General features: G+C 42.1%; 1 protein-coding gene across 4 annotated transcripts in view; it reads right to left on the bottom strand.

The window, feature by feature from the left end:
* Nucleotides 1-84: 84 nt before the first annotated feature.
* TMC5 (transmembrane channel like 5) overlaps nt 85-15,442 on the bottom strand; it is a 29,191-nt gene continuing 13,833 nt past the window's right edge. For 2 of the 4 annotated variants that reach the window (XM_087732121.1, XM_087732122.1), the window contains exons 9-23: nt 14,376-14,527; nt 13,691-13,835; nt 12,954-13,109; nt 12,210-12,376; nt 11,469-11,547; nt 11,010-11,107; nt 9,156-9,251; nt 8,483-8,558; nt 7,484-7,617; nt 6,123-6,296; nt 4,776-4,854; nt 4,329-4,439; nt 3,196-3,294; nt 2,847-2,892; nt 85-2,267 (exon numbers count right to left, since the gene is read on the bottom strand). In XM_087732121.1, coding sequence (XP_087588247.1) covers nt 2,146-2,267; nt 2,847-2,892; nt 3,196-3,294; nt 4,329-4,439; nt 4,776-4,854; nt 6,123-6,296; nt 7,484-7,617; nt 8,483-8,558; nt 9,156-9,251; nt 11,010-11,107; nt 11,469-11,547; nt 12,210-12,376; nt 12,954-13,109; nt 13,691-13,835; nt 14,376-14,527 — 1,734 coding nt within the window. In that variant the 3' untranslated portion in view covers nt 85-2,145. Of the gene's footprint in view, nt 2,268-2,846; nt 2,893-3,095; nt 3,295-4,328; nt 4,440-4,775; nt 4,855-6,122; nt 6,297-7,483; nt 7,618-8,482; nt 8,559-9,155; nt 9,252-11,009; nt 11,108-11,468; nt 11,548-12,209; nt 12,377-12,953; nt 13,110-13,690; nt 13,836-14,375; nt 14,528-15,442 lie in introns of all 4 variants that reach the window. The other 2 variants (XM_087732123.1, XR_015698824.1) reach the window with 2 other exon arrangements.

Below are 15,442 nucleotides of genomic sequence, written 5' to 3'. Positions count from 1 at the left end.
ATTAGCGCAGGTTGCTTGCTATTTTTTCTAACGAGTAAAACGCCCAGGTGGTGTCATCACAGCTACCCTCAATGCGCCGTGAACAATTTTGGCTCTGCTCTCGAAGGAGCTGGGAGTTAGAGAAGACTGTCAATGAGTCGCAAGAGCAGAAAACTACTCCGGAGCCAGCCCTAACATAAATTACACCACCTTTTCTTAAAGGCCAATGCATGGAATTACTAAGTTTAATAATTCATTTCAGAAGAATGTGATACCAATTCCAACAGGGATGAGGAATTGGGACATTTACCTGACCGGTTACCTGCTGCAGGTTATTCAGACGTAATCCCACAAGGCACCTTAGACTGCACGTGTAGCAAAGCGCATGTTTGACTAGAACAGGTAACCACGTTTTAGTAAGGTAGCTCCTCGCCCTACTTCAGCGCTGCTGAATTCCTCGTTTCCTTGTTGGGCGTTGCTGTGTTTCAGCTGGGGTGCTGCGCTGTACGCTGGGTGATCCCTTCACCGCGCGCTGCGGGAAAGCTGCGCTTACCAGCCATGGAGCAGCGGATTGCGTGGAGTGGTGGTGCAGTTTGGTACCTTGCTTCGGATAGAAACATTCCTGGTAATATGCCCCACGGTTAGGCTTAGTTCTCATGCACAGAGACAACTGAGATTTAAAAAAAAAAAAGCTACTATAAAAGAGGCAAAAAGTAATTACAAAAAAAAAAATCAGTCATCAGTGGAAAGAACTACACAATTCTCCCAATTAAGGTAAGTCCAAACTTCTGAAGTAGCAGATTAGTGCTACCTCCTGCAAGGGGTGATGGATGTTTTTGCTTGTAACTTGAACTATACATGAGCACAACCTCCATCTTCTGGTGCATGCCCTACAGCATGTGTACTTTACGCCCTCAGCCCCTTTCTGTCCAGCCATTGCATGAGTGCTGTAGCCTCTGCCTTTACGGCTGTGTTCTACAGCCGCTCCCCGCGTGGCCGTCGAGGAGCAAACGACCCTTCCCGGCGAGTGACCAAAGGCCCGCTCCTTTGTCGCTGCTGTAGCTGCTGCCACCGCTCAGCCACCGCCCTCGGTGCAAATGCTGGGCCCGTGTTCGATGCTCACCGCCAGGCTCCCCTGCCGTACATGCAGAAAACCAGTATAAAACTGAACCTCTGATCTCACGTTGCGTGTAACCTTTGCCCTTTCCTCCGTACCCTTGGTGGCTGTTTTTTGGGTTGTCTTTAACCTAAATTATGAGCATGAGGGAAAGATGTGCCTCTTCCCTAAGGCATTTTTATGTCCAAAGCAACAAGGGAGGAATAAACCAGGCAGTAGTAGAAAATGGGCTAAAAAAAAGTGATCATGGCAAAGTTGTGGCTCTGAATAAAAAGCAGCTGCACCAAGTGTCTCAAAGTCAGATATGATTAAAAAAAAAAAAATCTCAATTGTATTACTTCCAATCTATCCTTTACTGGGAAAAGATATGTCATAAACTTTTTGTTTACAAGCAGTGGTTTTACATGGATGAGAATTTTGATAAGCAGTCACTCTTAAAAAAAGAATTCTGATAACTTTTGACATCAAAGCTGGTTTTGAGTGACTCTAATAACGGTAAAAAATGGCTCAGAAAAGTGAAAGTGGAATAGAAGCTTAACCTGGTTCACACAAGTTACTTTGCAGCCATTACAATCTCTCCGTCATTAAAAACAACTGCACTTTAATTTCCTTCTATTTTTATTTGACTAATGCTTCACTTTGGGTTTAGATCAGATAAAACCAGTTTGAACAATATAACAGATATAAAAATATTTTTAGACCGAAGTTTGTATTTACAATTAGGCGCAAGTTTCCCTACACGTAGTCAACCACAGGTGACCAGCTGCGGAGGGACCCTTCCTGGACGAGGTAACGGCCGTCCGGGGGGAAGGCTGCTGATCACCAGAATATCGCTCCTTCAAGGCCAAGCCGAGCACGCAGGGGATTCTCTATCATAAGAAGAAACTGCAGTCGGGATGCATTTTGCAATCTGTTCTATTTTTTTCTTCCATTTAGGGGTAAAAAAATAAAAAACATTCGAATGGTTCTTTCAGTCATTACTGCAAATGAGTACCGCTTTCTGCAGAACATCACTCCGTGACTTAACATTCAGTATTGATTCTGCCTGCTCACGGTCCGAAATCTTTGTCGTCGCCTTCGTCTTCCCACTGAGCTGCTTCTCTAGCGTGCAGGGCGAGCGCCAGCGCCTCAGACATGCCCGGCCTGCTGCGGGGCTGGGGCAGCTCCGAATCTGTCGTCAAAGGAAGTCCCGTTAACTGTGCTGGTGTCGGTGTAATCACCGCCCCCATTAAAAAGCCCCCTGCTATTTCAGTGTCTCCTCTGTCAAGTATTTGGAATGAAGTTACGTGTTTGTGTAAACCAGGAATGGTTCGAGCTACCACATGAGTTTCCATAGCTTTTTGTATTCCAGACATACAGTGTCCTAGGGGCTCTACGTCATTAATAACCTCTGCTGAGATTCACACCAAGATGTGCAGTATCTCTCCAACGTGATGTGATATTCCAGCCTGTGGCTGCTCCCGTAAGACAAAATGGCTCATTTACCCACAGAAATGACACTCTCCGGTGTACAGAAGCTTGCGATCAGCCTTCAGAAGTCACCACCGACCTTGCAACAAGCTACCAATCAGCACGTCCTATAGAAAATGTTTACCCCAAACCCAGTCTTTTTGTTTTCTCTTTACACAAGATGCTAAAATTCTGTGTCTCTTACATCACGCTGTTACATGTGGTGTCTGTACCACATCAAACATTTTTACTGAGCTGAGCTTCTAAGAGCTGCTTTCTGTGTTTCGCGTTTGTTGCTTACCTAGCGGGCAGCCGGTCCCCCTCAGGATCCCAGCTGAATAGGGATACTGAAAACAAAACGCACAAGCAGATTTAGGTCAACGTTTCCCTCGTGCCTGTTATCTTGTATGTAAAAAGATACCAGTTACCTCTCACGCAGCCGTACTCTCCAGATCTTAAGCAGGTCTGTGAGTACGACTGTTCCAACAGCTATTCTGATTACATTTTTGTACCTGTTCAAATCAACCTTTAAAATCATTTCTGTACATACAGGATGTCCTCTTTGTTCAACACACGCCCATTGTCTGTATTGTGGCCCAGGTTCTACATAGGGAAATCGAGCGGAGACTTCCTTGGTTTGACCACCTCACCTCGTGGGATGCATTTTGATTTCTGTCAGATGCCCTTCCTGGGTAGCCCGGCACTCGCTGGGCAGGTTGCCTGGACGGGCCGTATGACAAGGAGCTTCTCTGAAAGACAGAATATTTGGCATTAATAGTGTATTCTGGCCTCCAGTCGCGACTTCATGGTCAGCGCTACTCACACCCAAGGCTATTACCCTTGTTTTAGGGAGATGCCTCTTCTACTATATCCACAATGAGATTATTCTGGCATCTCCTTTTCAAATCCGACCTTAACAATTGCAAGACTATCCACGTTTTGCAGGCCGTCAAACCCGCCCCTCAGGGGTCCCAGCTGTGACCCTGGACGTGGCCACAGGGGTCTCCAGTGTTTGAAAATCCCCAGCACACAGAAAATGCCCATTCACTTTAAGCTCCCCTCTTTACAGTCAATATTTATATTTATTTATCACATATGTATTTGTATTTATCAATTATCATCAATATTTATTGATATTTATTTATATTATCACATTAATGACGGCCAGTCATACAGGGGGATTTGTTTTTCTAGGGGGAGGGAAGGGAACCTAAGAAACCCTTTTCCTTCACCAGTATGTAGGTCAAAGAGCTTTCACTCAACCCAAATAAAAACACTGCACAGCACCTACATGTGCACATTCTAACGCTAATTTGGTGGCTCAGCAGGCGGGACTGACTTGAAAAATAAATTCAAGTTTAAGATGCTAGATGTCTATCTGGATGTTGTATGGGATTTAAAATGCGTTAGGTCAAAGCACTCAGTTTGACCTCAGCTGAAAAGATTGGGCGGGGGGGGGGGGGCACAAACCATAAACCCCTAAGGAAATCCAGTCTAGGCAAGGTTCAAGTGTGGCCGAAAACTGCACTCCTAGATTAGGAATGTTTTCTTGCACTTTCATAATCATAAATAATGTCTAGTGACATATCCTTCCCAGGTTAAATTCCAGTCTGGAACAAAGAGTTAGGGAACTTCCATGGTATCCTTTTGCTGTCTGGAGTTAACCAGTAATCAATCAACTCACATGGAGTTTTAAATACAGACATATCCCAAAATGGCAGCCTGTTTGCAAGGCTGGAGGAACCCCACGAAATCGTACCAAGCACAGTTGGAACAGTAGTACCTGAACTATCGAACTGACCCGCTGGGCTTCTCCTCTTGGCGCAGATGGGGTTTGTTTTGCCCTTTGCAGTGCCCGTAGTTTTTCAAGTAAAAACATTTTATCTTTTCCTTCCTATGGTCAAGACATATTTGATCATTAGCTGGAACAGACTAATCATTCTTGAGAAGCTCAAGGTGTATGAGTAACCATTGACCAGAATAATCATTAAAATTCCTTTTATTCCAAAATAATCTCTCTACAGAGGGAGCTGCAGCAGCACAGCTTGAAGATATAACGATTTTGCAACAACTCTGTGAGTTAAGCTTCCCTGCAATTCCCATGGGGGAGGGCTCCCACCTTCCCTTGCACTGTCATGGGAAAAGCAGATTAAAGCTCCACAATAGCAGGATGAGACAATCAACAAGGAAGCGAATTTTTAAAAAAGATAAAGCTGAAAGTCAAACTTACATTAATAATTTGCTTACGTAAGAGTTTGGTCATGGTCCTTCTTCCTTCTATTATTTGCCAGTAAAGGTAAGTAATAATTCTAAACAGCAACAAAAAAAAAAGTCCAATATATAAGCACTCATACCCATGAGTATTTCCTCCTAGTCATTGCCTAAACAGAAAGTTGTTTATTTTATCCATTAAAAGATACATATACACGTATCTATACACGCATATATATACATATATATAAAAAAATGTACGTATACAATTACGCAAGGAATGGCAAACACATGAAATTGCTTAAGACATTCTCTTGGAAAAGACCCAAAGATTTATGGACTTGTATTCAAGATCCATAAATTACCTACAATTAAAGTAAGTCAACAATACAAGGGGCGTTTCAGATAACAAATAGGAACCTAATGTTCTTATCCAACTTTGTATCATTTGCTTAGACACGTGTCTGGACCTTAAATCACAACAATGAACACTTACTGATTCCAGGCCAGCCCTGGTCCCACTAGAACGAGTGGGATCTTGTTTTACGAGAACAGGTTTGGGCTCTTAGATGTGTATGGTCCATGCAAGAAATACCAAGCAGCACAGCTACAACATCAGACCCTACCACAGAATCATCGAATCGTCAAGGTTGGAAAAGACCCTTAAGATCATCGAGTCCAACCGTTAACCTAGCACTGCCAAGTAACAAGTATGTGTCTGGGCACAGAGCTTAATATACACATACTGGTTTTGCCAAAATAAGTTACTTCAGCCAAGGGGACAGTATGCGAATTTATAGCTGGAAGCAGACTGCAACCTACTTATTAGCAGTTCCCCATACAGTGTGCTAACTAACATGCTGCTTGTGCCCTTCCCCCGCAGTGTCCCTCTAGTAGTTCAGCTGATCTTTACCTGGTATCATTCTCCTCTAATGACTCCCCTGATGAGAAGCGGTCAGAAAAGACAAAGCAACCATCTGCCAAATTTCTGGGGAAGGCAATTTATCCTGCCAACTGTACGCAGCATGTTCCCTTTTGCTGATGTTCCTGAAGCTAAGCGTGCCAGTGGTAATAAGATCTGGAGCCTAGGCAGCAGTAAACTAGAAATCCTCAATTAAAAGCAGTGTATCCTAGGGTTAGCATGAAGCTGGTTTGTAAAGAGCTTTGGCATCCTAACATAAAACGAATAAGTTTTAAAACTTCTTTATGTACTTCAAATACATGAATTTCCAATATATTAATAATTTCTGATGCTTTAAAATGCACTTTGCAATTATTTTTTTTTTTTAATGAAGAATGGCTATGTCATAGCCAGTTTTTCCCACTTCAGGTCATTTCCCAGTGCTTTTCATTAGCAGGTACTTACAGGACAAGAACGGAGAGGATGAAGAAGAAAAGTTCACTTGTAATTAAGTTATGGTAGATCCACACTACCCATTTCGAGGCAGTGTAATTTTCCAGTATTTTTATCCACTCAGAGACTGCAGCATACATAGAAGACAAACCTCTGAAAGGACCACATTCTTCTGACGGTTTTAACCTGAAAGTGTGAGAAAACAGCTACTTAACGCTTCACGTATTAACCAGTGATTTAGTTAATATTGTCATTTTGTACATCAAGATGTTCGTTAGCTTGCTATAGCCCTCTGCTCTCTTTGGACCCTCAGGGAACTTCCATGATCTATGTTTGATTTTTAACTTGGGTCACTCTCCAGCCGTTAAAATGCCCACCCCAGTCTACACAGCAAGAGATGAGACCTCACTGCAATGGATCAGTACCAAGCCCTATAAACACAATCTTGACCTAAATGTAACAAGTCAATCACTGTAGCGCAAGCTACAGCAAACTGAAAATCTGGATTTTCAAAGCTTCACCACAGGTGCTTAAAGGAACCATCGTTCCACCTTGCCTTCAAGGACATGAGTCACTACAGGTTTTCAGTAACAACAGGATGTGGCGAACTAAGGCAGCCCGTAGCAAGAATTAACATTTTCACGTAGACTGAAATAGGAAAATGTTGTTTGCTTTGAAATTGAACCCGTCCAGACAGTCTGAAATTCCCACTCGCCATCTGGAAATGTTTGCTCTGAAATATTTCATCCCACCTGGTTTCATGTGTAGCCACCTGTCTTACTAAATATTAAAATCATGTGGCTGAGAATTGCCGAGAAAAAGAAGAGGGGTATCCATGCTGCCTTCATTACTGCGACCAGAGTAACATGCATATAAACAAAGCAGCTTTAAAATACTGGTAAACAACCGAGATGCATTATCTAGCGGTCAGCACTCCCTGCAAAAAGAGCCTTTGGAAGTTTGTAAATAATCCAGAATTTGACCTCAGTTGAGTTTTTCCAGGTGTTTCTCCACTGCAGACCCAGTATGGCGCATAACATAAATAAGGCCAGGAACTAGGACTAGGTCGCAGAAACTTTTAAGGAGGAGGAAAAGCCAAAATTTGCTGTGACGTTTAAACAGGAACCCAAAACTTCAAGGTAACTTTGTTTCTCCTCCCACTTTCTTATGGGACAAGTTACTGCGTTAACCATATTCTTGCAAACTGACTGAGCGCATGTCTTGTTTTCAGCATACACAACACCTCATGAACATCTGAAACCTTCCATTAGCAATTAATATAGCTCTTTCTACAGAAAAATGCAGATTCCTCTGCCTGGTATCAGGTCACACAGCATAACATAGTAGGTGTGAATGCCAGTGACCTTCCATACCTCCAGACAGTGACTCCAATGACAGAGAGGACTCCAAGGAAGGAAGGGAAAAACAGCAGGAACAGGAAGGATGTTGTCATCTGAGCAGTTCTCCACACTTTGCGAGGGGGTTGGCAATTCATCATCAGACTGACCTTTAAAGAGATGAAGGTACGCTGACTCTTGGAATGGTGTTACCTGCCACTTCAACTCAGTTTAAGTCAATTCCACTGAAACTGCTGGTCGCAATTCCTGGAATAGCATCTATCAGAAGTTTCCAAGAACAACTTTTATGTGAATTTGATAGATATACTGTAGTTTTAGAAAACTTCAAGAATATAGTCTTTAAATAGTAAGAGGCAAAATGAGGTTCTGATGGGTTCTTCAGGACTCCATTGGGTAGAGTTTGCTGTTGCAGCATACGCAAACCCACCATTCAGGGAAGTTTGAACCACTCTTTCTAGCTATAGCTTTGTTCTTCTACACTCTACACTACAAACTGTTCAGTGACCCAACAAACAATCTATCATCTAGTTATACTACTGAGACAAAGAATTCTGAAAAGAAGAAATTTCCAGCATGATCTTTAGCTGAATCACCCTGCTTACACTTAGATAACATGGGGGGGCGTTGCTGGGGAGTAAGCGAGAAGCCAAAGTCACAGCCATAGCCTGAGTGTCTATATTGACGTATGCACTTGCACACCTTTAATTCCCCAGCCTTTAATTTTATTAATTTATTCTCTCCCCTCTGTAACTGTGCTCTTAACCCCTCCTATAACCCTTCCACACTTTCCCCCCGTCTCAAGTTTCACAGGTGTGTAATTCAAGGGCGTGCATCTAAATTGTGTTCCTTTAAAGCAACCCCCCCACCCCGCCCCTGCAAAACCCAATCAACCAAACTGCTCCCCTAAATGCAAAACCCCACAGCCTCCAGACAAAACCAGCACTTTAATGCTATAAATTCTGTCCAGATTTCAAACAGTGTAAGTTTATGATGAATACATGTAAAGCTCGTTACCTTTTTCACACAAAATACTACAGAAAACGTTATCGTCTGGATACCAGGCAGCAAAGGTGAGAAGAGGATACCGATCCTACCAGAAAGGATTTATAAGAGAAAAGTTAAATCTTCACTGTTCACCACAGAGCTCTCAGTGCACTGAAAGCAAAAAATATCACACTAACTTCATATACAGTTAAGTGTTTGGTTATTTGGAAACCCTTATTTGGTTATTTGGATTTATTGATCCTGTAACAGCAAGTTAACCTTTAAAAATACACAGTTTCAAACATACATATCTATATAGGCATCTGCAAAACTCTTGTAATTGGAGTAACTCATTCTTAGAAATAAGGAATCTTTTCCAGGGTTTAATACTGAGACTATTTTGACAGGAACACCATTCCAGTGGGGAAGTAAACAAAACTCTAGGATGTTCCTTTTATGGGTTTCTGCCTGACCAGGCAGCCACAGGGTAAACTACTGACTAAAGTTATTACTAAACTAAAGTTATAGTTACAAAGAGAACTGGCAAGTCACGATCCTTACAAAGGTACTTAATATATGATCTTCTCAGGCATTTATCCTGTTCCTTCCCCCGTGATGTGAAGCACCCAGAAATGTCTGAAGAAGAATGTTCCATGGTATTTTTAAGTGCAAATGAAGTTTCGGCTGTAAAGGCACCACTTACCAGGTCAAAGTCTGTGCATAGATCAAATCTAAAACATTTCGTCCGATATCAAATTCTGGCAGCCCCAGGCTCACACAGACTGTAGTCCCAAAAATTCTGAGGAGAAAAAAACAACACAGCACATTTGCTAAATGATAAAACCCTTTGTAAAAATCTCTACAAACGACCTCCTGAATACAAGCATCAAAGACAAATTATTCAGGGGCTGCATTAACCACGTCATGCCAGCAGCCACAGCTTGTTGATTGGACAGCACATAAAAATGAAACAGAATTTGTCAAAACAAATCCCCATAACACACAGTAGGGGTGAAATAAGACCTAGGATATTTTTCATGCAACTCAAAGAAAAGGGGGGGGGGGGGAGGATTCATAACAGAAAAGTACGCTTATGCTTATGGATTAAACAGTTGAAACGGCCTCAGTACAAAACCGTAACAGCTTTTCAGTTCCTGAGTCTTGAAAAATTTCAGGCTTAATAAAAAAAAAAAAAAAAACAAAACCAAAACCAAAATACAAACAAATCTTGTAGACAGATACTCTTAATACATCCTAAAGTACGTTCTACTTTAAACTAACTGAGGTTGCAAGTAGCTGAGACACACACTGGTAAGCAAGTACCCAGAGGATTCCTACTGACCTACTGAGGGCCAACAATCCCTTTTTATCACCTCATTTTTCGTGAGCTGGGAAGATTCAGTTTCTGCTTGTTGTAGCAAGAACAGTAAAGATTTTGGTAACTATCCCATCTCTCCTTGAATACAGGTCTTGGTACCACCTGATCAGCTGCATCATCAATCATGTTTCAGGGCTGGGCTTGCAGGGTGTTACCCTGAATACATACAAATAAATACAAGTAATTGTACTTTTAATCTCTCCCGGCTGTTAGTCTGGTGCTTTTGCACAGCTTAGGGGAGGACATTCATCACAGCTGACACTGCAGTTTCAGTACTGTGACCTTTTGCTGGGAGGTGGTTTCCTATCTGAACAGAACGAGAACAGAAGGAGGATTAAAGTACACTGGCAAGAGCTGTGGAGGGAAAGTCTTCAAGGGCTTCTCAATGTTGTTTTCTATTGATTTAACATAAAGGTAACAAAGTCCTACCTTGTAAACCAGTCTTGTTCACATCCTGCACAAAGGGCAAACAATGCATCTCCTATACAAGTATGGCCAGGAACCCTAAATGCTCTGTAGAGCTGGCAAGCACTTAAATACTCTACTACCTTAAGTCATAAATAATGTTTGGCAACAGGAAGGTACACACAGCAGATGTCAGAATTAAATGACTTTTTGCTTACATGCTTAGCTGTATTCACATTCAGTTAAAAATACTTTCTCACCTACCATGCTACAGAACTCTACATTTGAGAGTCATATTACATCCTTAATAAGACTGACTAAAATAAGACCTTAAACTTGTGTGCACTCTGTGGAGTGACATAACTAAGAGGAAAAAAATACAGGGGGACATACCAAGGAGAGCCAGCAGTGTGCCTGTGCATATGTAGAAAAGCCAGGGTTTCTGCTTGAGACTCTTGGTCCTCTGTCACCCCATTCAGGAGATCTATGGGAGTACAGTGTGGCTTCCTCCCTGCCTGCGTTTCCATCTCCAAAGGAAAAAAGGACACATCGGGAGAGTAGAGTGATACATACTCTGACCTCCTCCTAAGCAGGAGCTGCAATATACGCAAGGCATGTACCCAGAGACTGTGCCTGGTAGAGACAACCAAGGAAGCTTCAGTGGTGCCACAGCCAGGCTCCTGTTAGACTTCTTTTCTCACATTGGAAAAAAAGACCATGTCTTTGGTGTCTTTAGTTAATGAATAAAAACAAGATTAGAAAAGTAGTACTCACCTTCGTAAAAACTCTCCAAAGAAAGAGCCAAGCAAACAAAATATGAAGTCAACTAGAACAAGACGATAGATATCTTGGCCAACCAGAGTTTCCCAGCACTTTAAGAAGGAAAAAAAAAAAAAAAAGTATATCTAGAAGTCAAAAATCATGCAGTTCTAACATTGTTCCCAAATGCCTGGGCATCTGAAACTTGGGCTACAGATCAAAGTTTTGCTAACACCCTGACTAATCATAGTTGACCTCTCATTGAACAATGCTGCAAACCAGCTGAGACCTGAGCTGGGTGATTCATTTTTTCCTACAGTTCATTTCTCTAGACATGTTAATAAAAAGCGTTGGGGTGGCAAATTCAGCTTTCCAAGACACTACATGTACTTCTCTTTGCTGGAGCAAGCCACTTATCAAAGTGGTTCCTAACCTGGCATTGTAAGTCAAAGATTTTTATTTTTGAAACTTTACCTGTGACTCCGATGCAGCCACAATGTTCAGCCAGTAGTAGCACAGTATTCCAACAATTGATATCTTCAGGATGATATTTCTAAAAACAAAAAGTAACAGTAACTGCACTGACAGATGGTCCGTAAGCTCACTGGAGGGAATGATGGCAGGATGACCGTTGGTTACGCCTTATTACCTCCTTTTATAACAATAGCACTGCAGAGAGCCAGCACTAACAGGAGCTCTCCTCGGAGCTCGGGTGCAGCATTATGCTATTGTCCTGACAGAAGGGGAGCTGGGCATGACAGCCTTGGCACAAGCCTCTGCTAAACAAGCTGATGATTGGGTGTGGGGGCCGCACAGGGGAGGAAGGCCTGAGGGGCACCAGGGGTTATGTGCTGTTAATTCCATGCATCTGTAGTGAAGTAAGACCTCCTAACTCCTCTCTCCCCTTCCTTTTCCTGGGGGGCCAACAGCCCAAGGGCCATCTAGGGAAACTACAAACAAAACCAAGCCCAGTGTCACAGTGTGCCTAACAGAGGGAAACCATACCCTGTCCTCATGCAGAGCTGTAACACTCCAGAAGGCTCACAGAAGACAAACAAAACATGGAGGGAAGAGTGTACAGAAGCCTTTGGAGAAGATGAATTCTCCTCCATAGCTCCCTACTACCCTCCACACCACCTAGGCACAGCTTGCTGTCAAAAAGAAGAGTCAGACAACTTCAGACAAAACGCACTAAGAGGTGGTAGCAACAAATACCTTGTAATAGTGACATATATCTGGTGTCCAGGAGACTGAAATCTCTCCAGGTGTCCAAGCCACGAGTAGAAGAATGGGATGAATGCGTTGAGGAGAGATGCGACCACAGGTAGCACCATCATAGCAGCTTGGCTCTCCAGGTCATTTTTAAGCCCTTTCACAAACAGCTTAGAGAGGAAAAACAAAAAAACCAACCAAACAACCCCAACTTAGAGCCTTAACCAAAATGCTGCCTCAAGTTGTGTCCACAGAGAAGACACTTGGCACACCTCCCTGCATGTTCTCAGGTTAGAGACTATGATGATCTACGGGCCCATGTCCAGCAGCACAGCAACCCTCTCCCCTGCCCATGTTGCACGTGACCAAGGGTGGGAACCCCAGCTTAAAAGCAGCTCCTAGGCAAAGGAGAGGCAGGCCTTGCTGAGGCTGCTTTTTACTGTTTCTTTCAAGGTGACCAGCTGTGCTATCCCTAGCCTAGCTGTGAACCCAGGTAAGCAGCTGCTGGGGTGAGGAGGGAGATTTGCTCAGATCCCTCAGGTCCTACGCTCCTGCCACAGTCCCAATGGGCGCAAGTCTTTGCAAAACAGCTTTTTAGGTACGGCAGAATTTGTGTTTGCATTGGCAGAAACAACAGCTATGCTTCCCTACAGTCCTAGTAGTGAAGAGACCCCTGCTTGCACTCAGTGTAAGATACCCATGTGGAAAAACGCATCTCCAAAAACAGACTGCAAAATCTGCCCTTACCTTTAGGTTATTAATGGAGAAGAAGTAAACACCGGCACAAGCAGCTACTGCCGTTCCCAGGGAAGCAACCCAAGAAGCAAGATGAATAATAATACGAATAACTGTCTCTTTTACAGAAAAATTTAGAACTTCTCGGTTTACTTCAGTGAGGTCTTCCTGCAAGAAAACAATTCCTAATGAAGAATTCCTTAGTCAACAGCATAAAGCAAAACTTGTTTCAAGTAACTGCTTGAGCGACTGAATGAAAGATTATTTCTCTAGAAGATGGGCCAAGTAATATCCTGGGAACATTTACAGGACAACTTTGTGTTCCTATCCTAAAAGTCCTATCTCTTGACACTTACACTGTATTTCACATATAATATTACAAGCCTGCCTTTTGTTTACAAAATGGTTAAACAGCAGAAAGGAAAAACAGAAGAAATACTCTGTTTGGCAAATATTTAATAGTCATAGAGATTCATTCAGTAGAACAGAAGCATACAAATATTTATATGTAGCTTAAAGAGAAAAGAAAACCAAGTAGCTAAGCCAACCCCAGGAGTTCAAACCAAATGAAACTTAACAGTCGGAAAGACTTAAGTCTATTAGGCACAGGACTAGCATGCTTGAGTCACTCTGTCAGAGACTTGTATGTGCACACACAAATTTGTATGTACAAATAAGTCTCTGGCAGAGTGACTCAAGCATGCTAGTTTTGTACTTTTCTACTTTTTTGTACCTCCTGTGTTTTCTACCTTTATTTGTGTGCTGAGATTCTTTTGTTTCAGCTTCACGGCTTTTTCATTAGTTATGTTGAAGTCCCAAGTGCAGAGAAGTTTGCTAGCATTTCCAGAGTATGTCTGAGGGTTAATGAAGTTCCTGCAGAAGGATTTTGCCATGCTGCAATGAAAATTAAATTTGTGAGATGCGTAATGGGGAAATGCATCAAGTCTGTACAGCAGGGCAAGAAGGGAGATTTGTCAGTTTTTCTATCCCATCCCAAGGCTACTGAACCTCTGTCAGAGCATGTCACATAAGAAGACACGGAAAATAAACTTTCATGTAAGAAACAAGTCTCACATTTCCTTCTCCTAGTTGTTGCTGCCAATCTGTACCTCTGGAAGGCCACATCAATACCAGAAGATACTAGGAACAACAGCTTACAAAAGGGAGATCATGATATTCATTGGTTTGAACTGGGATTCTCTGTGTGCCCCTTACTATTTTGCAGTTATTCTTCATTTGTGTAATAAAGGTTTGATTTCTGAAGACTGTCTTTTGAGCAGAAACTTCTACTTAAACTCTAGACCTGGAAATAAGGACTTACAGAAACATACTCAGGTAATTATTATTGCCAACCATTTACAGGGTGGGTTTTTTTTCTGTGGGATTTTTTTCCCCCCTTAATATAAGTGAAATAAGAATACACAGCTAGTTTACCTGAACAACAAGATAAGAAAACAGATGACAAAATATATTCCAACGGTGAAAAAATAGGCCAGCTGCATGTTGTAAGATGGACCATTCTCTATTTTACTGATTGTAGCATTGGTGTAAAAGCCATAGTAGAGTACTGTTTGTTGAAAATAACCCTGAAAAGATATGGACATCGTTCAGAGTGTTTGCTATTGCCTGCATATCGTGGGAAGTATCATCATCTGTAGCCCAATTAGTGGAAGTGGGAACTGTCCCATTCCCTACCGTGAAATCACAAGTGTCATTAAATTTCTAAATATCAGGCTCTTTGTTTTCCTCCTATCAGCTAAAATCTTCCATAGTTTTGAGAGCTTCTAGAGATATATAGACGACTTTTATCCTTCTTAAGATTCGTGCAGGATGGTCGTGAGCATTCAACACCTTTGCAGGGTTTGGATTTGGTCTTTTCTGAAAATTCCTAAAGAGGGAAAGGCTTAACTGCTTCCTTCTTAGGAGCAAGTTCTGTACTGACAAATTGTATCAGCTATGAAGGAACCAGGAAGAAAGCTCGTGACATTCAACACTAGAGTTATTACGTTATAGCTGAACTCCTGCAATGGTGACTGTACTTTGCAAAGTTAAACAGCATTACTACAAAACACAGCACTTTAAAAGCAATTTTAGAAGGAAAAGGCTGACACCTTTCCTTTTTAGAAAGACCTCTTCTCAACTAAGTACTAGTAAGAGCAGAGTCTTGTTTATGAACTAGAGAAATCCTTTAACAACGATAAGTTTGACACATTTTTTACTGCAAAGACAGAGAAAAAAATAAAAGAGTAAGTCATCTTCTCAGATCGCTTAGTTGATTAATACTAGTCAAGTTAGAGCAGTGCAAAATCTTCCTTTGAAAACAGCCTGGGACTTTATTCCCTGAATGTAATGATCTTCACACAATGAAAAGATTCTCCTGTGTCCAGGCCCCAGTGAGTTCAGCAGGTTGCCACAGAAAGATCTGTGTGCTCCTTGGAAGAATAAAGCTTTGGAAATAAGCAAAATTCACAGGATCACATATGGAAATCTGCACTGTATTT

The sequence above is a fragment of the Nipponia nippon genome, unplaced genomic scaffold, assembly GCF_047370975.1.
Source record: "Nipponia nippon isolate SJK-2023a ecotype South Korea unplaced genomic scaffold, ASM4737097v1 scaffold_5, whole genome shotgun sequence".
Lineage (NCBI taxonomy): Eukaryota > Metazoa > Chordata > Aves > Pelecaniformes > Threskiornithidae > Nipponia > Nipponia nippon.
This window is presented reverse-complemented; position numbering and strand designations above follow the sequence as displayed.